Source organism: Struthio camelus, chromosome 9 (assembly GCF_040807025.1).
Source record: "Struthio camelus isolate bStrCam1 chromosome 9, bStrCam1.hap1, whole genome shotgun sequence".
NCBI classification, from domain to species: domain Eukaryota; kingdom Metazoa; phylum Chordata; class Aves; order Struthioniformes; family Struthionidae; genus Struthio; species Struthio camelus.
In genome coordinates, this window is record NC_090950.1 from 33543718 (window position 1) to 33569692 (window position 25975).

The following is a 25975-nucleotide window of genomic DNA, read 5'->3' on the forward strand; positions in this document are numbered from 1 at the left end:
GACTACCTGCAAAGGTAGAAAACCCTGCTGTGATAAGTAGGCAATGCTGAGACCCTTAACGCAGGTCAGGCATATGCACCTATTTAAATTCACAAATATGTAGGCTTTGTCTGATGTTCAGATCGGTGGTGCTTTCCAGAAATATTTGACTATCTAAAGTTTCAGGTGCTTCTTACTGCCATCATGATAGAACAGGTTAGTCACATTTTACCTACCAAAATGTGACAGTATCATCAAAATACCATAGTACACTCTAGTCATGCAAATAAGAGGCAAGCCATATGAATAACTGAAAACTTTATTTTCAGTATATCATAGTCAGAAAATTATTATTGCTATTTGTGTGGCAGTGTCTGAAGCATTTAGTTATCTTGATTCTGCAAGGGATCTTTTTGCATTTTTTTTTTTTAAGCAAAACACTCTAAACACATAATTGTTATTGTAAACAATAATGTTTTCCAAAACACACAATAAATTGTCTCAGAACTAGACAAGAAAAGATAAATACTTAGGTACGCATGCTACATCTTATGTTTGGCATCATGGTGCCCAGAAAGATGTCAGTAGATTGAAGCTGACTTCAGATGATTTGGCTTTCCTGACAGAAATCTGAAACACTTAGCAAAATCAACCTTTTTTCCAAGAAAAATACCAATTTCTTAGAAACTGCAAGATCTCAGTTCAAAACATTTTGGCTGAAAATTCCTACTCAGTTCTAGGCATACATAACAATCTTGCTTGAAGGTCATGCAAGTCATTAGCAAAACATTGTCTGAGTCCTTGTGAACTTCATTACATAAACAAAAGAGCACGCCAGCATCATTTATATGTGGATTACACTGGTTTCCTCTCATTTGGTGCTCTACCTTGAAGCAAGCTGTCTTATTATCTTTCAAATTGGCAGCTGGGCCCTGTGTTCCTGCCACCTTCTCTTTGGCAAGGGCAGTGGACATTTCCATCTAGTTGATCAGATTCTTGCTCAGAACAGAGCTTTGGTGTGGAAACTAAACGTAGAACGTGAAACTCCACATGGAAAAGACTAAGAACATGCTTGCAAGGGAAACAAATGGGAGACGTGGCAGACTAAGCAAAACACCACTCTATTAACAACAGCTAAAGTCTGTTCCCCACCATGCTGCACTACCAGGGCTGCTGTTACTGTGTTTTACTGTGGCACAGAATATTACAGAAAAGCCTGGAAACTTTCTTCAGGACTTACAGCCTATGCCTCAGTCCCCAGGTTTGATGACAGATGAGTTCTAGCTCAAATGTTCTTGCATTATCACAGGCACTGAAGCTTAATTCGAAATGTTTTTATTAACTAGGCATAAAAAAGAAAATCTTTCAGATCCTCTGAAATAACACATTTACTGAAATAAAGAAAAAATTCTAACAAGTAAAAACATACATTACAAATTAAATGCAATTTACCTCAGCAAGAAGCAAGGCACAAGAATAGCCCTGCCCATCCACTGTGCTGAGCTGGAGCCCCTTTAAATGGCAGAAGATAGTAACTGACCATGAAACTGTCAATATTGGTGCAAAATAATTTTTAATTATAAAAACAACAACAGAATAACAGCTTACATACTTTGTGGTTACTGTCAAAGTAATGTCTCTCATAGTAACATTCAAGATCCTCTCTTCCTTTCATGTATGTTACTAATGAAGTGTAACAGATATTTCAGTATAGGTTTTTATTTTTATATAAAAAAAGAAGACATGCAACAAGTTGCAAGAAATTATAAGAAATTGTTTTGGCAGATTTATTTTATGACTGACACAAAGGCCTGAACGTTTCATGTCTTACTCATAAGAAAGCAGCAATTTATTATTAGTCTGCCCAAACGTACCTAGAGCGTTAGGCCATAGCAACGTTGCGGGGCAGTTAGCACAGCTGTTCCTTATGTACGTTTTTTGCTGGAAGTTGTTTAGCAACTAATTCATGTATGATCAGCTGTAATTTTTGAAGCGTCATTTTTCAAATACATAAACAGGAATTATTTCTGCAAAAAACATGGAGGATTTTTTTTAATGCATGTGTGACGTTCTTAAGGGACCTGTTTTCTGAAACAAGACTGATACTTTGCTAATTTAAAACACAGATGTGGCAGCACAAGCGCATCGCGCGAGCAGACCTGTCATACGCCGGGGGGGCACTGAATCATTTGCATGTCTCAGCCAGCGTATCTCAACTGAGCTGCTGTTTGCCCTGCAAAGATGAAAATAATTTTGTGGCTTGGGGTTGTACAAAACAGCAGTTGTACGACTGTAATTGCTGCACGTTCAACAACCAAGTGATCTCAGAGGAACTGTAACACTGAAAAGAGGGGCCGCTTAGAAAAAAACGGCCTGAGCGGGATGAATGCAGGTGCTGGTCAAGATAAGCAGCGCTGGTAGGGGCGGAGCGGCCGGTAGCTGATGATGCCGAAGAGGGGGCCGAGGGGTGAAGCGGGGCCGTACGAGTTGCTCCAGCGCCATCCAGGGGACACGTGTCTTCAGAGCCGCTGGATGCTATCGGCGAGCAAGAAGCGATGTCCGGGAGAGCTCCCTTCACTTAGGAGGTGCCCGTGCAACAGGAAGCTCGGTCCAGGCAGGGCCACCGCCAGCGCAGGTACCAGCCGCCGGAGCAGGGAGGGAGATGGGGTCGGGGGGTCCCACCGAGGCACCGGCCCTGCCCGGGGCGCGCCGCCTCCTGCCGCCGGCCATGGAGCCACCGGCGGGGATGGGACGGGACGGGACGGGACGGGGCACCCTTGCGTGGGCATCACCCGCCGCTGGGCGAGCACCTGCGAGCACCCTGGCTGCCCCGAGCCCGTGGGGAGCACGCTGCACCCGCCCCACCGCCGCACCCCCACTTCTGCTCCAACTGGGGCTCTGAAATGGGTTAATTGGGGCCGGAGTAATTATTGGCAAGAGAGGAGCTGACGTGTGCCTTTGGGAGGATAAATTACAAGCAGATTTATAAACACTCCAAATAACTGGAATCATGTAGCTGGAACAGCCAAGCACTAGAGTTTCAAGCTGCTTCTTCTCCCTTTGAAAAATCGAAACTCGACCTGCAAGCAAGAATTCGTCAGGCACCTTTCTTTAGGAGGGTTAGGCTACTTCTTTAGAATGACAAGTTTTTTAGATAATTACACAGAGCAGAGGGAAAAACAAGAGTTTTGGCTTTGTTTTGTGGGTTTTCTTTTTTAAAATGACAGACTTTCTTACTGTGCTTACCTGTTAAAACTAAGCAACTCAGCATGGATGTTGCTACAAACGCTCATGTGTTTTGTTTTCCTTACAGGATTCTCTTTAGTCATATTTCTTGCGAAGGATTATATTTTACTGTTTTCCTGCAGGATGAAAGTAATACACAGAGCGAAACCCTGGGGACTGGAGCTTCTCTTCAGTTTCTGCCTGGCCGCTCTCCCCAGCAGCAGCGCCTGTCCCAGGCTCTGCGCCTGCTATGTCCCCACCGAAGTACATTGTACGTTCCGGTACTTCACCGCCATCCCACCACACATCCCTCCCAATGTGGAGCGCATCAATTTTGGGTATGTCTAACATCAAGCTTTTAAATATTCTGCATAGCTACCTGTCAACGCTTTGCAAAACTATAATTAGAGTTTCCAGATTTAGAGCTAAAAATTAACCAATGCAGGAGATAAATCTTTGAGGTTAATACTTTGCAGTATTCAGAACTGGTTGCAATGATAGCTAGCAAAACCTAATGACCTCTAACACTGACTGGAAGCTTGGGGGATGCATCACACGAGATGTAAGAATTTCAGAACGTTTTGAACTTAAATTCATTCTTTTGTATTACCTGAACATCTTGTATCTGTAACACAGTATTCAAAAGGAGTCTGAAATAGACATGATTCTTACTGGGAAAAGATGGTTTAGAGCTTAAACAGCAGGCTGGAAATTTAGTAGGTATGTTAAAATCTTCAGAGCTGCCAGAGACGTCTTAGGCAAATAAATTCTATAGATATTAACATTATGTGACATTCTATGTTTTTATCTATCAAGTTTATGGGAAATATTAGGAAATATTACTTGTCTGAATACTTCAGTCTCAAACATGAGTCTGTTTTTTAAGTGGTCAAGAAGGAACAGAGAATAGATTGTATCCAGGCTTGGCTGGCCTGTTAAAGTATCCTCTGTCATACAATCAAATGACGAGACCAATGAGCACTATGAGCCTGATCCATAGACCATCTTTGGATATGCATAACCTTTGAATTGTCCATATACGTATACAGAAAATATAAAAGGAAGTTCACATTAAAAGTCTTCCCCCTCCTCAGCTTTCTGCCTCTGACCAACACATTCTGGTCTCGGTTCCTGACTCCTGTCTGCCCTTTCCTTCCTCTCACCTCTGATTTTAACGTTGTCCAGAAGGGCAGTATATGAAGAGCTAGCATTAAGTACCAGTACTTTGAGAGGCCTATGGGTTACCTGGGATGTGGGATGTATGTTTGAAATACATTAATTACTATTATTGAAAGGCCGTCTGCCTGGTTAACGACGGCCAGCTTGTTACCACTGTGTACAGGAGGTATGACTACAGCATTAGAAGAAGCCCTGAGTTAGCTAGCTAAGTCGTGTAAGCATGGCAGTAGCTCTGGTGTCAGAGGCTTCACAGAGGAGCTCCTCGGTGCTGGGAGGCTTGCACAGCATGCACCAATTCTGTGATTTCATAGCATCGCCACTGTCAATGCTCGCTAGCTAGATTCAGACATGACCTAAGGTCAAACATCCTGCAGCACTACAGCTCTCACTTAAGGGGAATCTCAGTGGTTCACTTTGGATCCCTGTTTAAATCCAGTCTGCACTATCAAGATTTGTGTGTACTCACTGAAGTCAGTGGACGTTGAGGCTGTGTCTACATTGGGAAGTAGCGCGCGCGCTGCTGAAGATCTGTACAGTGGAAATAAAACACAAGACGTGCAGCTGAAACAAGCAGACAGCATAGTCCAGCCAAGTCTCCAGGCAGGAGGATGAGGGGACAGGGCTGCAGGACACTGCAGACCCACTTGCCCCGCAGGCTAGGCACAGCCATGGCATCCTGGGCCCTGGCAGGGGAATGCCACATGCCAGTACCACTCGCTTCAGCCGGTTCTCAGCCAACAGCAGAGGAGGGTCTCTCTTGTGTCAGGTCCTCTCGTGACACTGCAGCGTTGGGAAAGCCCTATACTCAAAGAGATATCAGTGTACGGCAGACCTCTGTCATTACAGAAACTCCTTACCCTTCTAGATTGGAGTCCCAAATTGGCATTTTTGTCCGCATGTTTTTTTGCGGATAGTTGCCTCATCCGCTTGCAATACTGTGTTCAGGAAGCTGCTCTAGGCAAGTTACCAAATTTTGTGCTAACATGAAGGAATTACTTAAAATTTCATCTTAGCAAATCAGAAGTGCTGTCTATCTTTTATGCATTTGCAAAAAGGCCTTCTTTTGCTTGGTTATTTGTTTTTAAACTTTTGAACATTAGCTGACTGACTAAATCCAAATCTGGGATGAAATGTTTGTTACAGTTACAACAGCTTGCTTAAACTGACTGAAACAGATTTTTCTGGCCTCGAGAAACTGGAGTTACTGATGCTGCACAGCAATGAGATAAATACAATCCCTAATAAAGTGTTCAGTGATTTACATTCATTACAGGTAAGAACTGAATGATGACCTAATCTTAGTTTTTGTTACAACTTTTAAACAATCTGACAGTAACATTGGTCCATGGAAGTAGATCAGTGGTCTCTAACATTTTGGTATCCTGTCTCTAATTGTATCCATGTAAAGATAAGGGCCTTCACAATCCAGTATCCTAATGCAAAATGTCTTTCCTTCCCAGGTAGATGTTCAGATACAGTTGAATGAGTGTGATGAACATGCTGGTACATATCTCTCAACAATATTTAGCTGGCAGCTGTAGTTGAAACACTCTTTCACATAGCAGAGAAAGTTTGCAAAGCGCCAAGTACTACATCTGTGGTAGGAAACTTGTCCTTAGGTAATTGGTCAGGGTAGAGAGATACATACATACATATAGATATATATAGATATCTATATATATAAAGGATTGTATTCCATTCAGATTTCCTTTTCACCTGAGCACAATATATCCCATAGTACTTTCCCTTTCCATCCTGCATCAAAAAAGTTTCCTACCAAATATAAACTGATTACATACAAACATTTTAATGCTTTCAAAAAACTACAGTCCCTTGGTTTCATGATTTGTTACATACTTGTGGACTTTTAAAATCTAATATTTGATGCTCGGTTTGTTCTTTGACAGGAACATTACCTATTTCTAAAATATTACCTGTATTTATATATATTGTAAAAAATTAGTAAACACGCACTGTGTCATACAGGCATTCTGGAACTATCTCAGTATTTCATTGTGCAGTGTAGCTATTCATACACAAAGTAGTGATTATTTAGGAACAAGCTTTGTCAACCAATTCCATGTACAGGTAACACTTATTCTCCAGTTAAATTTTCATCTAGAGCTGTTATTAGCTACAATGGAGAGGTAATAAGGTTGTAGCTGGGGCAATCTAACAACATCAGAGAGATCTGAACTGACTGGACAGAAACATGGTATTGAATCAAGTGCCAGTTTTAGAGGATTAGGAAGAGGAGAGGAAAAACACAGAAAACAGACAAGCTTTTGAGCATACAAATCCATCTTCAGGTTTCCTTAACCCTTATGAAGGCTAGTTCTGTGCCTGAAAGCTTCCTTGTTAACTCCTCGCAGCTGGCTTAATAAAACATATCCCCATTCCTATAAACCTTTCCTTGCTTATCAACAAGAAAGATGGTTATACAAAATTATAAATAGTTTTAGTGGAATTATATTTGGCAAATAACATGCACTTGCACATTATTGGGGTTTTGTACTTTTCCCCCCCCGCTAATTTTCAAAATACAGAATTCATAATTGTAGCAATAGGATTCTAACAGGCAGAGTAACAACCAAAAGGAGATCTCCTGTACTGTATTTAGTATTTCAGCAATATACAAGATTTGTTCATCTTACAGTTATGCAGTTTGACTTTTCACCTGTCAGCAACAAAATGGCAACTGAGAGTTGAGGTCTGGCAAGTACACCATCTCATATGATAAAAATCCTTAAGCTAGGAACAACTTAACAGTTCTACTTGTTAAACATCAAAATAGACTCTCTTTTGCCTTTTTATAGTTGTCATGTTGCCTGGAACAAAAAACACTTAACACAGTTTATGGCTTACCCTTTTCATAAATGTGGCTTCATTAGGATTTTTTTTTGAATGACCGAACTGAGCAAGCATTGGTTTTTTAGGAGTTCTTCTCCCCCCACCCCTGTTTTTTAACTGTTGCATTTTGTAAATGTGACTGCACAAGTATCACTTTGATGGATAGCTGGAACAAGAAAGTATCCTTGTAGTCACTGCAACTAACGCTGCATTTAAAAATAATTCCTCCTACTAGGAGTTTTTTCCAACCACTTCCATTACTGCTCTGTCAAAGTACTTTCACTTCATGGAGTTACCATCAAAGAGAATTTGTTGAGAGTCTTATAACAATGTAACATGGCTTAATATTATATATTTGTTACTTTTTCCATCAACAGGTCCTAAAAATGAGTTATAACAAAGTCAGAGTACTTCAGCAGGGTGTTTTTTATGGTCTAAAGAGCTTGGTACGGTTGCATATGGACCACAATAGAATCGAATTTGTAAATCCCAACGTTTTCTATGGACTCACATCACTGAGGTTAGTCCATTTGGAAGGAAATTTACTTAAGCAGCTTCATCCCGACACTTTTGTCACCTTGCGCTATTTTGAAATATTTAAAATATCCTCCATAAAGCATATATATTTGTCTGACAATTTGTTGACTTCACTACCACAAGAAATGTTTTCCCACATGTCTGAGCTAGAGAGCATTTACCTCCATGGAAACCCTTGGTCCTGTGACTGCAGTCTACAGTGGTTTGCAGAATGGGCAAAAGAGAGACCAGGTGAGCTGAAGACTTTGTTTATGCTTCTTAATCATGTGACAGCTTCTTATACTTTATGATATATACTTTATGATATATGTCCTTTTGCTCCCAGAAAAGAACGGAAACAACTACATCTGATTTATTTCTAATTGTCTTTGTGTTGATATGTGACCTATTCACACCACCTATATATCAGTCTTGAGTTCTTTGTTCTTCTTGAGTTGTTTTTACTTGTTCTTTGATTCATCACATGGACCGTATCACTTGAAAACCACTGCAAATTAAAATTGAGGTACCAGGTGTGAAGCATAAGAAGAAACATGAAACATCTCGCTCTTTATAGCCTGTCAACAATTAATTGACTTATTGCAGATCATTACTGCAAAGCTGCATGATTTGTGACATTTTTCTGTTGCACTTTTGTGACTTCTTTTTTTTTTACTCTACTTGAAATGTTATTCTTTATCCTTCTGTTTACTCATAACGTGCAATGCACATGCAGGAAAAATTTATTCCTTTAAACTCTTATAGCTATCTTTTCCAGGATTGTTGGTTAACAGGATTATTGTATGTGTATGTAATCAAGACAAACAAATGAATAACATTCAGTTTCCTGGATTTAATTAATCTAGTGGTGTTAATGCACTTCCAAGTGCAGCTTTCCCTAATGGACCTTTTTCTTTGGCCAGCCCAAAGTTTCTGTGCACCAGGAGAGTGCATTCTATTCACCTTCTGTAAATAGTACCCTCTACATTTAGACTAAGATATACTGTATGTGAGAAGATGGAAGGATACATCACATGTTATTTTCTCTACAGTTGACAATTTGATCTCTGGAACAAGTCCTTTTCTAGTTTTATTATATTGTTAGAGTATAATTTGTCCTGGAGCTGCAGTTTGAGGAACAACGCGTCACAAGAAATAAGCTGCTTTCTTTACATACGCTTCTAATATTTGTTTTCATAATAACTTCAAATCAGTAGATATTATCAAAGAACTGAAAGACATCTGGAGGACTATTTTTTTGGAAAGGATGAGTGAGATTGGAGGGAAGGATCGTCTTATGGATAAAAGAGAATGAAGTGTGCCAAAAGAACTGCATTCTATTTCTAGAAAAATGCAGACAGTCCAGCTAGCTGTGCATGAGCTGGTATGTATGGCTATTTGGAGTTGTTCAGTGAAATACAGAAAAAACGCTGTCTTGGCTTTTAGAAGCAGTATAGGCTCATTAGCATGGCGTGTAGCCTGGCTGATTGGCTGCACTACTTGGCACAGAGTCATTCTGTTCAGACAGCTGTGTCTTGATTCCAGAGCTGGCTTATTTGCAGTTCTGCATCATTATATGTTGTGTAGAACATACAATGTTCTACAACCTTGTTTTTCCTTTTTTTGTTCCTTCATTCACATAAGGAAGTTAATTTTTACATAACTGGCAGGAGTGAAAGCCACATTGTACTTGATGCTTTGAAAAAGAAATGAGGAACAGGACTCGAGGACTTTTTGTTACTGCCCTGAGTCGAGGTTGCACACAATTGTCTAGTGTTACCCCAGAACTCCTCCTAGAGCCTTTATCTCTCAAGACAAAGCTATGACCATGTACAACAGAGCCTTCCTTGCGCTGTGTAAAACCACCAAAGCTGTCAAAGAAGAGCACTGTACTGTGCTGTAATAGCAATGGTCATTATACCTGAGTTTTCACTAATGAAACTTTTAAAAAGTTGGTGAGCACTTTAGGATAAACTTTGTAAATATTTTATTCAAGACGACAACTTGTTGATAACTATATGGCTGTTTTCATGCAAAAAATGTCACAAAAGCTAACTACATTTTTCCTCTCTTTAGATGTTATAAAGTGCAAAAAAGACAGAAGCTCTTCTGGTGCTCACCAATGCCCAGCTTGTGCTAACCCCAAAAATTGTAAAGGGAAAAACTTAGTGGATATTCCACCTGCATCCTTAACCTGCACTAAGCCAGCCATACATCACTCCCTGAAACTGAAAAACATCACAGTGCCAGATGATGGGGATTTCAGTTCCGTGTCTCCCAAGGACTTTATAGCGCCTATAGGATCCATGGTTTTGAACATGACTGACCAAGCGGGAAGTCAAGGTAACTTGGTTTGCAACATCCAGAAACCTAAAGAAACGTCTCCCATCTCATTTGACAAAGATGGCAACAGTACAGTACTCAAAATATCATTTTCAGCATTTCTTGTGTGTGGCATTGATTATGAACATATTCAGCAGCTATGGAGCATATTGGCCCTGTACAGTAATTCTCCCCTCGAACTAGAAAGGAATATCCTACCAACTAAAATGCCTTTTATTAGTTACAAATACAAACAGATCTACTCCGAAAAGAATGAACTATTTACCAATATAGAAACCGAACTGAGAGCCAAACCATCTTGGTTAATGCAAAACAAAGTGGCATTACAGCTAGACAGGACAGCAACCACACTTAACACATTGCACATCCAATACTTTACTGATGCTCAGATTATTTTGCCCAGCGCTGACAAAACACATGCGAGAAATAACTGGGCAATAATCTCCAGGGACAACAAAACACAAACAGAACACACTGTTTTAACTGGGGGGACAGTGGAGCTAGATTGCCGAGCAATTGGAGAACCAACTCCTGCAATAGAGTGGATATTGGCTGATGGGAGCAAAGTTAGAGCTCCTTACATCAGTGAAGATGGAAGAATCGTAGTAGTTAAAACCGGAACATTTACGTTACGGACAGCGGATACTTTTGACACTGGACTTTATCATTGCATAGGCACAAATTATGATGATGCAGATACCCTCACATTTAGAATTACTGTGGTTGATCCTTATGTGGAATACAGTCATGTAAACGGAGCTCGACTTTCTACATTTATTGGTAGCGTCCTCTACCTTCCATGTCCATCCACTGCTGTTCCAGACGCTTCCATTAGTTGGGTGTTACCTGAGCATGTGATTCTTCATCATTCTGTAAGAAACAAACATATTTTTGACAACGGTACCTTGAAAATTCAAGGGGTGACAGAGCAAGACAGCGGCTACTTTAGATGCGTTGCAGCCAACCCGTACGGTGTTGATCTTTTGGTATTTCAAGTGCTAGTTAAAATGGATGAAGCCGAGCCACAGAAAAAGCACGTAGCTGTGGGAGAATGGGAAGAGGGAGAGGGCTCTGGCAACATAATGCTTGCCTCTGTTACGAGCCATAAAAATTCTTTAGCTTCTCTGGCTACCCTGACAGCTAATCAGGAATCTGCTGCCTCAGCATCTAGAAAGCAAACCGTACAGAGTGCAAACAAAAGGAACAGCTATGGAAAAATGACTTACTGGCGCCACAGGGACAAAATAAGCAGGAGGTTTAGAGGACACAGAAGACAGTTTGTTTCCTCAGCCAGGAGGGTCGATCCACAGCGCTGGGCAGCCTTTTTGGAAAAAACAAAGAGGAACTCGACACTGATAGAAAGACAAGGAAGAGTTGCAACAAACCCACCTGTTCAAGTCTGTAAGTCCTCAAAAGTATCTGAGGATGAGGAAGAAACATCTGGTGATCCTACTTCTCCAGAACTAGAATCTGCGTTACTGGCAACTAAGACACCCACTCTGTCTCCTCTGGGGAAAGTAATGGAAAACATGACAAGTGCAGAACTTGAGATTACCACAAGTAACACTCTTACTAGGAAAACTTCTGTCTTGCTTACAGAGGCAATAACTCCACAAGCTTCTCCGTTTTCACCATCTGTCTCACCTGACAGCAGAAGGCCCCAAACGTATGTAAAACCTACAATCACAAACCCTAAATCATGGGAAAGTCAGATATCAGCAAATGGTATAGAACAATCAACTGTAGCAAATGGAGCAAGTAGAACATCTGCAGTCTTTGATGCTAGGCACAGATTGGTAACTTCTGAGGAAAATAACAGTCAAGATTTAAAATCTGCATCTATGACACCCATGACGAGTGTTACAGACGCCAGCACGCACATAACTTCCCAAAAACCAGCAGAAAAGCTACATGTTTTTACTGAGTCCATTGATAAGACTTCAAACAAAACAGATCATCAGGTATCTGCAGTGACAGTCAGTGAACCAAGTCCTGAATTAGGTTACGTTTCTTTTCATAGTACTCAGAAATTAGTAACTCCTAAGCTACCCTCGGGTTCAACTAACATTACTCATCGGCAGATTCAGCTTATTCGGGATGTTACAGCTCATACACCCCAGGATCAGCAGCAACGTGGAAGACGAAGGAAAATTTCTGGTAGGAGACGAATTGTCAGACCAGACCGAATTCCAAGTATGAAAGAGCACAGATACAATTTGGGGAGACCAGGCTCTTTCAGAGGAAGAACAGCTACGGTTCCAGGTATCCAACTGATTACAAAATACATCTCAGACTCACTCACCTTAAATAATGCAAGCAGTTCCCTCAACCCATTTAGCCCAGAAGCACCTCTGTCCCCTGCCTTTACCAAAAATATGCCATTAGAGCACCCAAAAGGTATTCATGAAAACACAGCATTCCTCATGGAAGAGGAAAATGACCCTACTGCAAGACAACAAGCTACTTCTACAATCATGCCTTTCATCACAGAAGGCACACGAGATGATCCTCCGTGGAAATCGGAGACCAGTGCTTCATTTCAATCAAATACTGATAGGCTCCAACCTTTTAGTATGAGACTTCCAGCAGCAGCAATCCACAAACCTTGGGTTGCTACAGAAGTTACACATACTGTAAGCCCCAAGATATCATCTACTCTTGAATCTGTCTCACCCAACACTAAGTCTGGAACCTCATCAAAAAATTCCCAAATAGGAAAAATTACTTGGGACCACGTCTTTGGGAATAACACAGAAAAGGAGGTATTGAAGAAGCTGCCGAAAAAACATACAGAGATGTTTCCATCATCAGCGATATCAACCGCGCATCCTAAAACTACAACAGCATTATCTATGTCCGAAGTGCCTCCTTTGCACTTCACACCTATTTCAACCAGGGAGAATCACAGTGCTGGTTTGTCGTCTCTAAACAAGCACGTTCATCATGACAGTGGTATGTCAGAAAAACTTTCTCCCGTTGCAGAACTGCATTCTTACTCTAATCCTGCAACTATTGCAACCAAAGAAACTGATGTAACAAGTTTGAAGCCGACAGTTGTATCTATTATTACTCCTCAAACTGACACCAAAATCACTAAGAGTAGAACACTGAGAACGGGAAGGAAAAGAGGTCAGAGGAGGAAGAGGCCCCATAAAACAGCTACCTCACAAAGCACGACTACAGGCCACAGCACTACAGTGATTTCATCAGTGAATGCAGCCATGCCTGTCTTGACAACAGTTAAATCACTAACTACGCCTACAAGTCTTAGGACCACAAAATCTCTCTCCGAGAACACAAGCACAATCTCAGTTACAGAAACGACAGCACTTTCCCTTAGCGCAGAGGTACCTCATCGCATGCCTTCAACAACCAGACAGACATCAGTGACGCCTAGTCCACACAAGAGCATCCAGTCAATTCAGTTACCACCCGATGGTCACATTGCCCAGAACCCCACCGCTGCAATCCAGACCACACCACTGTTTTCCAAGCCTTTCCCTGCCACAAGCACGCGACCCGCCACGGCGTTTGTAATGTCTAGATCAGAACCTGCTCAGCAAATCAAAGCCACCACAGCGGCAGGTGAAAAATCACACCCCAAAATGGAAGAGAAAGCTATCCCGCAAGATTACGTTGCACGGTCCGTGTTCCCAGGAAGAGCTGAGCTAAGCACCGGAACTCCGGCTGTAACCACGCACTTCGTTTCTGCCAGGATTCAGCCTCCAACCTCGCTGCCAGCCCTGACAACAGGCGTGCCACCTGCAGCTATTGTGAGAACCAATTCGCCTCCATGGTGGGAAAACAAGTTCTGGCATAAGCCATCTACCAAAGTTACAGAAAGAGGCACAACACTAACTGTCAATACACTGACCATATTGAAGTCATCACAGAGCTCTACTCCATATGCTCCTATGTGGGGAAGGGACAAGGACAACTCTGTCAAAGGCTGGTCTGAAAACAGACATGATCAAGAAACTACCACCAACAGTCCTATAACCTTGGACTCCTTATACAGAAGTCACTTTGCAAAGCCTAGAATAATAGGCGGAAAATTAGCTGCTTTTACTGTGCTAGCTAATTCAGATGCTTTCATTCCTTGTGAAGCTACTGGTAACCCCCTTCCAACAATACAATGGACCAAGATATCATCAGGTAAGCTCGATAACCCCTCTTTAAAATTTACCTTCTATTACAGTCTTCTAATTTGGCAGGTGGTGCACGCACTGCTTCATTTAGGAGTGCTGGGAAGCATCAGTGATAGGACAAACCTGGAAGTAGTGAAAAACAATGACAGCCCAGCACACTGTCTGGAGTGTTTTAATACCAATTATGAAACAGTTCCTTAGGGAAATGTGAGGAGCAATTAATCTATATTTAACAATAATACTGCGTTTACTGTGAGAAGATTTCAATATTTATTTTACGTTACCTGCTATTTCAGAATAGTGAGACAAGTGTGTGCTGGGCAGGGGGGAACCACTGTGCAAGAAACCATAGTTACAAACTATGCCAGAATATTTTCGAATATGCAAAGCCTATTCTGTTTTATCCAAATTTTGTCTCTACTGAGGAACCAGCTTTTATTTTTTAGTTTAAAGCTTTTTTCACTGCATATGTAAAATACTTATCTCTTTCTTTTCTCTCACTACTGTCTTAGTTATTTGAGCAAAATAGGCTAGGATAAGGAAAGCATATTCAAATCCTAATGAAGAAGAAGCAGAGCAGAGGTGCTTTTGTATGATATAACGTTGCTCCCTGTTGCTTCGTTAGAGCCTGATGCGTCAAAAAGCACACGTGACCAGAGGTTTGAAGTCTTCGCCAATGGTACCCTCTCCATTGTGGAGGTGCGTGTCCAGGACGGTGGACAGTACCTGTGCGTTGCAGCCAACCGGCACGGCTCAGCACGGCTCCTGGTCACTTTGTCGGTGGTGGCCTATCCGCCGCGGATCGTAGAGGGGAGATCCCGGGTCATCACCGCCCATTCCGGAGAGCCTGTGGCAGTGACGTGCAAAGCTGAGGCTAGGCCTGCTCCCACCTTTTCGTGGATCCTGGCAAATAAAACATACGTCTCAGATTCTTCCACAGGACATAAAAGAGTTTCTGTGCAACCAGACGGCACTTTAATTATCAGGGAAGTCAATGTTTATGACAGGGGCCTTTACACATGCATGGCTAATAATCCAGCTGGCACCGATACACTCGTCGTCAAACTGCAAGTCGTTGCAGCACCTCCCTTCATTCTGGAAGAAAAGAGACAACACGTTGAAGGGATGATGGGGGAAAATCTGAAACTTCCTTGCACTGCAAAAGGAAACCCTCATCCCAGCATTCACTGGGTCCTCTTCGACGGGACAGTAGTGAAACCTTTGCAGTTTGTGAATGGGAAATTCTTCCTGTTTTCCAATGGAACGCTCCACATGAGAAACATTGCTCCTTCCGACAGCGGGAATTACGAGTGCATAGCTACAAGCTCCACTGGCTCAGAGAGGAGGGTGGTACATCTTGCGGTGGAACGGAGAGATACGCTTCCAAAGATAGCTAACGCCTCTCAAAAAATGACTCAGTTGAATTTTGGGGATAAGTTGCTTCTGAACTGCACGGCTACTGGGGAGCCAAAGCCCAGGATAATGTGGCGGTTACCTTCCAAGGCAGTTGTTGACCAGTGGCACAGGTAGGAGTCTTTTTTTTTTTCTTTATTTCTTCCAGCCCTTTGAAACTTCAAGCACTGTCTTCTTCAGTACTCATATGAGAGACAACTGCATGACTGAAACAATAATGCTGAACTAAATTCACTGTTAAACTTCTAACAGTAGTAAAACATCTGTAGTGATGGATTATTATTGCATTTCTAATAACAGACCACATCCTTTCTGTCATTAGTGAGTGAGGTCTTACCAAAATGGGTGTAACTCTCATTTGAACTAATGAAGCTTAAGTAAACTACGCAATGGCTGAATTCCAGTCATTTTATTCTGTTGTGACTTAGGTCACAATTTTGAATTCATGCTAGAACATAGTTTACACTTTATTAAATATCGACATTAATACAGAGGATTTAATAGAGCACTTCTGAACAGTGCTAAGACTTTTCCATACCACAACTTCTAAAACAATTTAACATAATTCAGTGTAATTGATGACAGAAAATATAGCAACATTCAGTACACTTTTACCATAAATTTGGTGCACGATAATTATTCCTTATTTGTTGAAACAAACTAATCTAACGTATGAAAACTGTAGACTGTGACCGTAGTGCTAGAGCTTTCATTTTAAGAGGCAGATGGTTCTAAGTACTGTAGCTGGCAACATGAGTATATTTAAATCTGTAACAATTAACCATTTAGATTTCCATTTGTGGAAATGAAGGGTTTAATATTAGATAACAGCTTATCCATTGTGAAAAAGATTGCCTTTATAGCACTGGAAGCTGTAGGATAGACACTACGAAAAATAAGACAAGCTATTTACAAGAGATTTGTAAAGCAGGATTCGGGAGGAGGAGACTGCTGTAACGTCACTGCCAATCCCACCTCCGAGGGTCTCCCCCGCACCCTGTCCCCCAGGAACACGTCACCTTCGCTTTGAAAGGGGCAGGCCACGACAACGTCCACGACAGTCCACTTTCATGAAAGTTTGCAGGTGGATTGAGGAGGGAGATCCAAGCCAACGCGCTGCTGAGGGAAAGGCAGCCAAACAGTAATCACGTGGCTGCTAAGTGTCATTCTCGACAACACGCAGCACTACTGCCAGCTGCACGGGGCGCGGGGATTGCTGAGAAGGATGAGGGAGAGGAGCAGAGGTTGGCAGGACACGGGACGTAAGAATAAACAAGCTCATTTGTTCACAAAATGGTTTTCTGCAAGGCAGAAACTGCGTTGTGCAGCTATGCGCACCATTGTAGACTTCAGCGAACACACGCACATCTAAATCAATAACAAAAGTGGCAACTACATCAGGTTATAACCCACCGGGTACATGGGTAACGTGGACACAGTTTCTTCGGAGAGAACTTTTGTATCGTACTATGCTGTACGATACAAGGCATCAAATTATCACAGTTGTTCAAACTTAAGTCCTCAAAACATAAAACAACAGAGGAAGATAAAGGAATTTTTCCCTCAGCCTGCTTCTGCTCTTTTACCTTGATGCGCAGTCGAGTAGAATTATACCAGTCCAAAAAGCATGAGCTTCAGAGAGGCCCTGAAGGATCAGAATCTGGCTCCGTTAGGATCCTGTACACCTTTGTAATATTGATGCCCTAGTAGCTGATAGCAGTATGCCAAACAATATCGCTAACGAGCTCACCATGGCTCCTACGCAAGCGCTCTTCTGGCTGAAATTGTAGCAAGGAAAACAACAGCAAGTCCTACTGATCCCAATTTGTGTTTTCAGTCTCTGTTGCTCTGCTGGCTCATGTTGAACATAGAGCAGTGGCAGAAAGAGAGGTGAAGTCGAGAAAGCACAGATACATTAGCAAGGCTGTAAAGAAATCTTGTGCATATCATTTAAATCTCTGTGTACGCATTTTGTGAGACTGGAAAGATCTAATCCTTTCATGTGGATCTTTCTTGCACTGCTACCACCCAAATCCAATGGCTTGCACACTAGCATTTATTTTCTAATCTTTTGGGAAAGGCTTTTTTTCAGTAAAGGAAGGAAGGCTAGGAAGACATATCAAAATAGCACCTTCGAAAAAAAGCTTAAACTAGTCTGTGTATTTTATACAGTATATCACAGTATATTTCAAACTGACAAAACGGACGTTTAAATTAGGAAATCTAGTAAAACATTCCACACCATATTCAACAAATGGCGCTAATACTACGAATCACTTAGAAGGCTGACTATTCATCTTTAGCATGTTGGTTCCTAATAATACTTTTTCTCCTTCTCCCCTCTCAACAGAATGGGAAGTCGAATCCACGTATATCCCAATGGATCCTTGGTTATCGAGGCAGTTACTGAGAAGGACGCAGGTGACTATTTATGTGTTGCAAGAAACAAAATTGGAGATGATCTGATACTGATGAAAGTCAGCATCACAATGAAACCAGCCAAGATTGACCAGAAACAGTATTTTAAAAAAATAGTACCATATGGAAAGGATTTCAAAGTGGACTGCAAGGCCTCTGGGTCACCTGCACCAGAGATATCCTGGAGTTTGCCAGATGGCACAACAATCAATAACGTGATGCAGGCAGATGACGGTGGACGCAGGTCTCGGAGATATGTCCTCTTTGACAATGGAACCCTGTATTTGAACAAAGTAGGAATAATGGAAGAAGGGGATTATACCTGCTACGCTCAAAACACCCTGGGAAGAGATGAAATGAAGATACACATCACAGTCGTAACAACTGCCCCTCAAATAAAGCATAGCCACAAGGCATACGTTAAAGTGAAAGCTGGAGATATGGCATTATTAGATTGTGAAGTCATTGGAGAACCCAAGCCAAAAATATTCTGGCTACTACCTTCCAGTGACATGATCTCCTTTTCAACAGACAGGTATCTCCTGCATGTTAATGGTTCTCTATCAGTCAGTCGAGTCAAACTGTTAGATGCCGGGGAGTACATGTGTGTCGCTCGTAATCCTGGAGGGGATGATACAAAACTGTATAAACTGGAAGTTGTTTCTAAGCCACCTATCATAAATGGTTTGTACACGAACAAAACAATCATTAAAGTGAGGGCAGTGAGGCATTCAAAGAAGCAAATTGAATGTAGGGCAGAAGGGACACCGCCCCCTCAGATTATGTGGATCATGCCCGATAATATTTTCCTAACAGCTCCATATTATGGGAGCAGGATTACAGTGCACAAAAATGGGACACTTGAAATTCGGAACCTAAGGCCTTCTGACACAGCAGATTTTATCTGCGTGGCACGTAATGACGGGGGAGAGAGCATGTTAGTGGTGCAGTTGGAGGTATTAGAAATGCTAAGGCGACCAATGTTTAAAAATCCATTTAACGAAAAAGTAATAGCAAAACCTGGAAAAACTACCATATTGAATTGTTCCGTGGACGGAAATCCTCCACCTGAAATAATGTGGATGTTGCCTAACGGCACATGGTTTTCCAGGGGGATCAAGACTTCTCAGTTTCTTACAGGAAGCAACGGTACCCTTACCATCTACAATACTGCTGGAGATGACGCAGGAAAGTACCGCTGTGCTGCTAGGAATAAAGTTGGCTATATTGAAAAGCTGATCATCTTGGAAGTTGGCCAAAAGCCCAATATTCTCATTCATCCAAAAGGACCGGTGAAGGGCATTAGTGGGGAGTCACTATCACTTCACTGTCTGTCTGAAGGGAATCCCAAACCAAATACAGCATGGACTGTACCAAGTGGCTATGTGCTAGATCGACCTCAGATCAACAGGAAATATATACTGCTCGAAAATGGTACTTTAGTTATACGAGAAGCTACCATTCATGACAGAGGAAGTTACGTGTGTAAGGCTCATAACAACGCTGGGGAGTCATCTGTAACTGTTCCTGTAATTATCGTAGCCTACCCCCCAAGGATTACAAACAGGCCGCCACAGAGCATTCGCACAGTGCCTGGTACAGCACTTCAGCTCAACTGCATAGCACTGGGAGTACCAACGCCAGAAATTACATGGGAGTTACCTGACCACTCACTACTCTCCGCAGGTAACCGAGGCCGACCATCTGGAAGCGAACTCCTTCATCCCCAAGGGACGTTAGTCATCCAGAATCCCCAGCCTTCGGATTCTGGCATCTACAAGTGCACGGCTAAGAATCATCTTGGCAGTGATTTCACAGTAACATATATTCAAGTCATTTGAAATAAGAAATACAATATGAATGGTTGTTAACAAAGTCTACAGCTGGATTGAGTTTGGTTTTGGAGTAAGTTTAATCAAAGGCAGCCCCGGACATATAAATTAACCTAAATACATTTACAGTACTCAGTCTGCAATGACCTTGCAAAAAAGAAAGAAACAGGAGCGTAGGGGGAAAAAAAAGTTTAGCATTATTAACTAGCATTGATTTCTGTGATTAAATGGACTTAAATAGCAACTAACTTCAGGCACTTTTGCTCTGCCAGCAAACAGTGAATAATAAAACTACCTTCCAGAAACATACTTAGAGATCTTCCATGAAGGACAGACTTTTTCATGTTAGTGTAATATTGTCCACCATGTATGACTGTGATGAGCACGGAGCATGTAATGCAAGAGTATTTAAGAACCAAAGAGCAGATTTGATTGTGATGTGATTACCTTCCTGATACATTTGAGTATTTAGCAGGATTTTTTAAAATAAATATTCCATTGGAAAGTAGTAGTGAAGTATTTTTAACGACACAGCATTGTTTCACGCTGAGTCCCTTTTGCAGAGCTTTGGGAGGCTACACACAAAATGATTTTGTTCTCATTTTTAAGAGAGACAGCTCTGATTAACACTTTGAAAGAAGTAAAGAATACACCGACCGCATGCGGAAACAGTCTAGGTTGGTATAATTTTCCTATTGTCACACAGTCAGCTTTTAAAGACTTCTCACTAGAAAATAACTGCATCATTTGCATACAAATTTAGAATACTGGATGCTCAATTCAGTGGGAGGGTCTAAGAAGCATCCTTCTGTTTATGCATAAAACGTGCCTGTAACAGTAGGAGACGTCTACCTACATATTTTACACTAACAAATCATGGATTAGACTGGTCAAATAAATCTTTAAGCAATTAAGACAGAAGTAAAACTGGAGTTCCTTACTTTCTTCCTAAGAGAGAGATTAATGTCAGGACAGCAGGGTCAAATACATGCAGCCTTTCCTGCTAAATGCAGAGGCGTGGGGCACAGGGCTCTCGTGGAAGCAGCCGTGTTCTTCCTTACTGTCCCAGCTATCCAGCAGTCTGCTGTACGGGGACGCCTCAGCAGAGCTGAAGCAAGGGCTCTTTGAGGAAAGCAGTCAGTCCCTTTATCCATTACAGAGAGCTGGCTGGATAAAAGAAGAAGGATCGATACAGCGTGGTCACCCCCTGCGCCATAAACAATTCCAGCACTTGACATAAATTAAAACAATAAAAAACCCGAGGCCTGTAACATGTCATTTGGGGATCTACAAGATCTATTGCTTGTAAGAAGGGCTCGCAGTAAGAGCCCTCCGAGCTAATGTAACAGCAGGCCTTGAACCTGTTGCAGTAACCCGTCCCACCGGGGGTCGATGAGCACGCAAGACTTACTTACTCGTGGGAAAGTATTCAAGCGCTAAGAGCTAAACGCAGATTTTACCTCATTTAACTACATTACGATCAACTTGTGAGGGTTTTTTGTTTTGTTTTGTTTTGTTAAGGTCATACCCTCAGCTTGGACTGTTTGTATGTAGGTTCGATGACTTCCTGATGTGAAGCACATGCAGTTAGCTGTGTGCTTGTTTCTCCCTTCCACAGTGCAGACGGAGTAGCAGCAAAAAAACTGGCTAGATCAGATTAATCACACTGGTTGATCTCTGTGATAGCTTTATCTATTTATGAAGATCAGTAAAGGGCTTTGACCTAGAGGATAAGTAAATCCCTTAAACAACTGAACAGAAATAATTTTATGCAAAGAAAATAAATCTTATCTGACTATTCTAAAAGCCAATCAAAATCTAAGGAATTTAAGCACTAGTAAGTCTTCTTGAGTGTGATCACAACAGGCAGATAGAACAGCCTACAACTGGAATGACTCCAATTTCCTGTTATTGTAAAAATACAAAAATCATAATTTGCATGAACTACTTCCTGGTCTATTCAGAAAAGCATGAAGCAAACATTATCATGATTTTATTTTTAGAGCTTCTGTGCAGACCTGATTCTTGCTGATTAAGCTGGATTTATGCAAAACCAACACTCCAGATTTTCTGGAGGTTTGAACGACGCTTGCAGCTTTAACTTTCACTGGCGACGTCCTCTGAGACTACCAGAAGCAAGCAGGCATTTTTAAGATTTAAGTCTTCCACGTGGAAGAGTATCATACACATCTGACGTTTTCCACTCGTAAACATACATGTATGCTCTTAACGGGATATGCAACTTGCAGCCTTGCCCCCCCCCCCCCCCCCCCGGGGAAACGATGCAGCCCTTCTCTAGTCACTGCGTTGCATGGTTGTAACAGGAGAGAAACTAACGCTCAGTCTGTTTTCCTTTGGGCAGTCTCGTTTAAGACAGAACGGTCATTTAACAGGCCAAACCCAGCAACTTTCAGCAGACACTTTCACATTTTGAAACAGACGGTTACTAATTTCGTAGACTCAGCGGCTTCTGTGTTTTGATAAAGACAAGATAAGAATTTTACAGCTATCTTCAGTATACAAAGTAGTTCAAAGATACTGAAGCATCTTTTGCTGAGGTTGCTTGCGTTGGTCTTGCAACGTGGGATTTGTACAAATTCCTGAGACAGCTGCATAGTGGGTATTATTTTATTAGCTCGCTGTACTACCTCTCGCAGTCCCCGACGCGTGCACGGGGCCGGCTTCCTCCCTCCCCACAGAACGTGCGATTACGATACCACGTCTAAGTTCTCTGTATGGTAAATTAATCAAATTGAGTTAATATGGAACAGGGAAACAAATGTTCCTACGTGTATATTTTTAATGCCCTGCATGTTCCACATTCAAAATGAATGTATTTTTTAAAAAATCCTACAGACTAACTCTTAAATTACATAAAACAGTAACAAACTTACTCTGTTTAGCTCTAATATGAGCAAAATCACCACATATTTGTACAGGTCTGTTTGTTTATAGAAATTTTGATTTATAATTTAGTTGTGCTTTTGCACCCAGTTGGTAACACACAATGCGTTGTACCACTGAAACTCACCCGATAATCAAAAATCAAACCCAGAATTTTAAATATTGACCATAAAAAGTAGTAGTAAACAAACATGCCAAGAACAACTCATTTAGGACAACTTCACGGTACACAAGGCTCAGCTACAGCAGAGCTGAAACTGCAGAATGCAATTTGGTGGCTTTCCTACCTGCACTTTGTGAAACCCGGTGTGAGATTTTTTACTGAACAGAGATTTGTCTCCATGTCAGTGAAGAGACTCCTGCTAGACTTCACCGGGACTTAGAGACTGCCCTAGATAAGTTACAGTAAAGCGTATTTGGACCCTTCAATCTTTGTTAGTATATTTTTACTCTTCCAGAATTGATTGCCAATGAAATTTATATTAAGACGACCAAATATGAAACACTGCTACTTCTAGTAGGTTTATTAATGTTACATTGTGGCTTTTAATATAAACTTTAAGAAATTCTAATACAAGCAAGAAACCCACTTCAGCACCTTCTTACCACAATGAGAGCAAGAGAAAATTGGTACTTTAAACAGAGAACTTTATAAAGTGCATATGAAAAATTACAGTCAAATAAACATGATTTAAACTGATGCTTGTTCTACCATCAAATCAAGGGCTGAACATTTTAATGAACAAATCAACTTTTATGCCAAAATCGGAAGTGCCTTCAATTCAGTAGTTTGGTCCAGTGCGGTTCATTTAAAAAAAAAAAAAAAAAAAAAAAAAAAAAGTGTTTCCCACAAATAAATAAATCCAGCATTCTTTGTCCTCTTTAAAAGTAACAGGACCTAAAAAGCACCAAATTCATAAAATCTGCAACAACATTCTTCAAACAGGCCCACGAGTCCATACATTTTAATCTAGTTAAATGCAAAAAAAAAAATCCCCAAACCCAAAAAATCCACCTCGTTACATATTCACGTCAACTGCAGCACAAAAAATAATTACTGAAATAATAAAAGAAAATTAAAATTTGCTTTCTAGCAATAACTAGTGCATTGAATTTTGAATGTTCTGTTCTTCAGTGCAAACGTAACACTACGTCTTGTTTCCATCTTTTTGATTTAGAAGTGTGAAGGATGCCCGTACTGATTCACTCCTTGTTGTGGCTGGTTACCTGATTGATAAAGTAAAGGGAAGCGCGTTTGTGCCTCAGAACTGTACAAGAACACAGAAAAACGCCTGGATTTCACGCAGCAGGAGCAAACGCTAGTCTGAAGCCTCGGAGCAGCCTGTACCCTAGGTACCTGCTAACGCACCCAAGACCTGCCGACCGCCTCGGGGCCTTCGCCCGCGCTAGGGCCGGGGGGAGAAAACACTGAGGAGGAAAGGGGCGGCCGCCCTGCAGCTGACTCCGCGGAGCTGGTCTCTCCGGCGGAGAGCGGCTGAAATCCCAGCGCGCGCCAGCACCGGAACCGCGGGGCAGCATCACGACCGCGACGCGGCACCTGCTCGCAGTAGGTAAATTACGTACACGCATCCACGGCAGGATTTAAATAAGCAAAAAGTGTCCGGAAAGGTAAGTCCATATTCACATACACATAAATATATATAGTCGTATGTATATATACTTACATATATACACGCACACAACATTATACTTACTGGAGAGCTGCTTCTGGAGCTGTCTGACCAGGGCAGCTGTCTGCTGCTGCTGCTGCGTCTGCTGTAGGCCTTGCCTCGGAAACTGCAACAGGAACACCAAAGAGGGAAGGAGTGAGCGCCGCCAGGCAGGCGCAGAACGCGCTCGGCCTGCGCCTCCCTTAGCGCGCGCTGCGGCCGCGAAGGAGCGGCCGGCCCGAGTGCGGTGCCGACACGCGGCGGGCGCAGCGCAGCACAGCTCCCCGGCTCAGAGCGCCGCGCTCGCGGCACGACCGGAGCCGCCGCACCGCTGCTGCGGCCCGAGGGCAACGCAAACAGCGCCGGAGGCGCCCGGCAGCCGCCGGCAACCCGGGAGCCAAGCAGCGGGAGGCGCGTGCCTGTGCCGCCACCGCAACGCCTGGTGCCTTGGGAGAGCGACAACACCGTAGGATGGAATAAAAACACGCTCAAGTCAAAACTGATCTTACTGTCAACTATTCTAGCCTGGGCTTACAAAGCAGAGAGCTGTTTCAGTCCGTGAACCCAGGAGAAAGCGTTACTACGTGAACTGCTGATCGATCACGCAGAAAACGACCACGGGAGAAAGGCAGACAGAGCCGGCCCAGCTCCGGTGCCACGCGAGGGACCGCGTACCACACTCAGGAGTTGCAGAACATTCATTTTCTTCCTTCCCCTGAAATCTTCTATGCTCCCAACTGTGTCATAAGGTGTCCGACACAGGGACAGAGCCAGTCGTCTTCTACAAAAAGCCCAGCTTTTCCACCTCTGTAGAGACCAGTATCCCTCCTGCAAACCTGTTTAAGCAGTTTTACAACTGCCAAGCCAAGGCAATTCAAAACTGAAAATCAAAATTAACGTCCTTCTTAGCATTTCTAAGCAACTATGTGTAGTTGAAACATAACAGTCAGTCGAAAACTTCAGCTTCTAGGAGAGCATTTTTCCCGGAGCAGTGACGTCTCAGATGAGCAGGACATGCAGGGGGCACAAGCTGTTCGCGCCCCGCGCACCTTCTGCGGTTGTGCACTCGATTCCTTTTTAGCTCTCACAGAAGGGGAGCTGCTCAGTACCTAACCAAGCGGGCAAACGCATCCACTGAACAAAATGCTCAGTGGTCTGATCCTTACCTTAAACCCACACGGAGCAGGACAAGGTCTTTCCAATGCACGGTATTAAGTGCTATGCAGATTCAGTATGAGTGTCCACAGAAATTGTTTGATAGACAGCGACTTGGTAAAAATTATATGTTAAATTACAGAAGGCTCCAATTTAGCCTAACGGATTTTCTCAAAAATAATTTGTTTGTACTGTTCTCTTCATGAGCTCTATTATATGTCTTATTATGTAATTTAAAGGGATCTTCAGGCAGAAAACCAATTTTTTTTTCTCCTGTACACATTCAAACACCAGATAATTGGCACCCATCTTTTCCATACACACATTTCTCTTATGTACGTAT

General features: G+C 42.2%; 2 protein-coding genes across 22 annotated transcripts in view; one reads left to right on the forward strand and one right to left on the reverse strand.

Moving 5' to 3' along the window:
* The first annotated feature begins 1614 nt into the window (after positions 1-1614).
* IGSF10 (immunoglobulin superfamily member 10) lies at positions 1615-20837 on the forward strand. Its single transcript, XM_009676346.2, has 7 exons — positions 1615-2614; positions 3348-3542; positions 5527-5656; positions 7611-8001; positions 9826-14247; positions 14866-15766; positions 18004-20837. Exons 2-7 carry the CDS (start codon positions 3349-3351, stop codon positions 19910-19912), a joined length of 7947 nt encoding a protein of 2648 aa, XP_009674641.2. The 5' UTR covers positions 1615-2614; position 3348; the 3' UTR covers positions 19913-20837.
* MED12L (mediator complex subunit 12L) overlaps positions 18666-25975 on the reverse strand; it is a 186417-nt gene continuing 179107 nt past the window's right edge. For 19 of the 21 annotated variants that reach the window (XR_011142903.1, XR_011142905.1, XR_011142904.1 and 16 more), the window contains 2 exons: positions 24523-24604; positions 23621-24034 (listed from right to left, as the gene is read on the reverse strand). Coding sequence is in view for 16 of the 21 variants with exons in the window: in XM_068954695.1 (XP_068810796.1) it covers positions 23982-24034; positions 24523-24604 (135 nt within the window). In the remaining 5 variants the exon portion in view is untranslated. Of the gene's footprint in view, positions 18693-19733; positions 19846-20844; positions 21071-23620; positions 24035-24522; positions 24605-25975 lie in introns of those variants that run through there. The other 2 variants (XR_011142901.1, XR_011142900.1) reach the window with 1 other exon arrangement.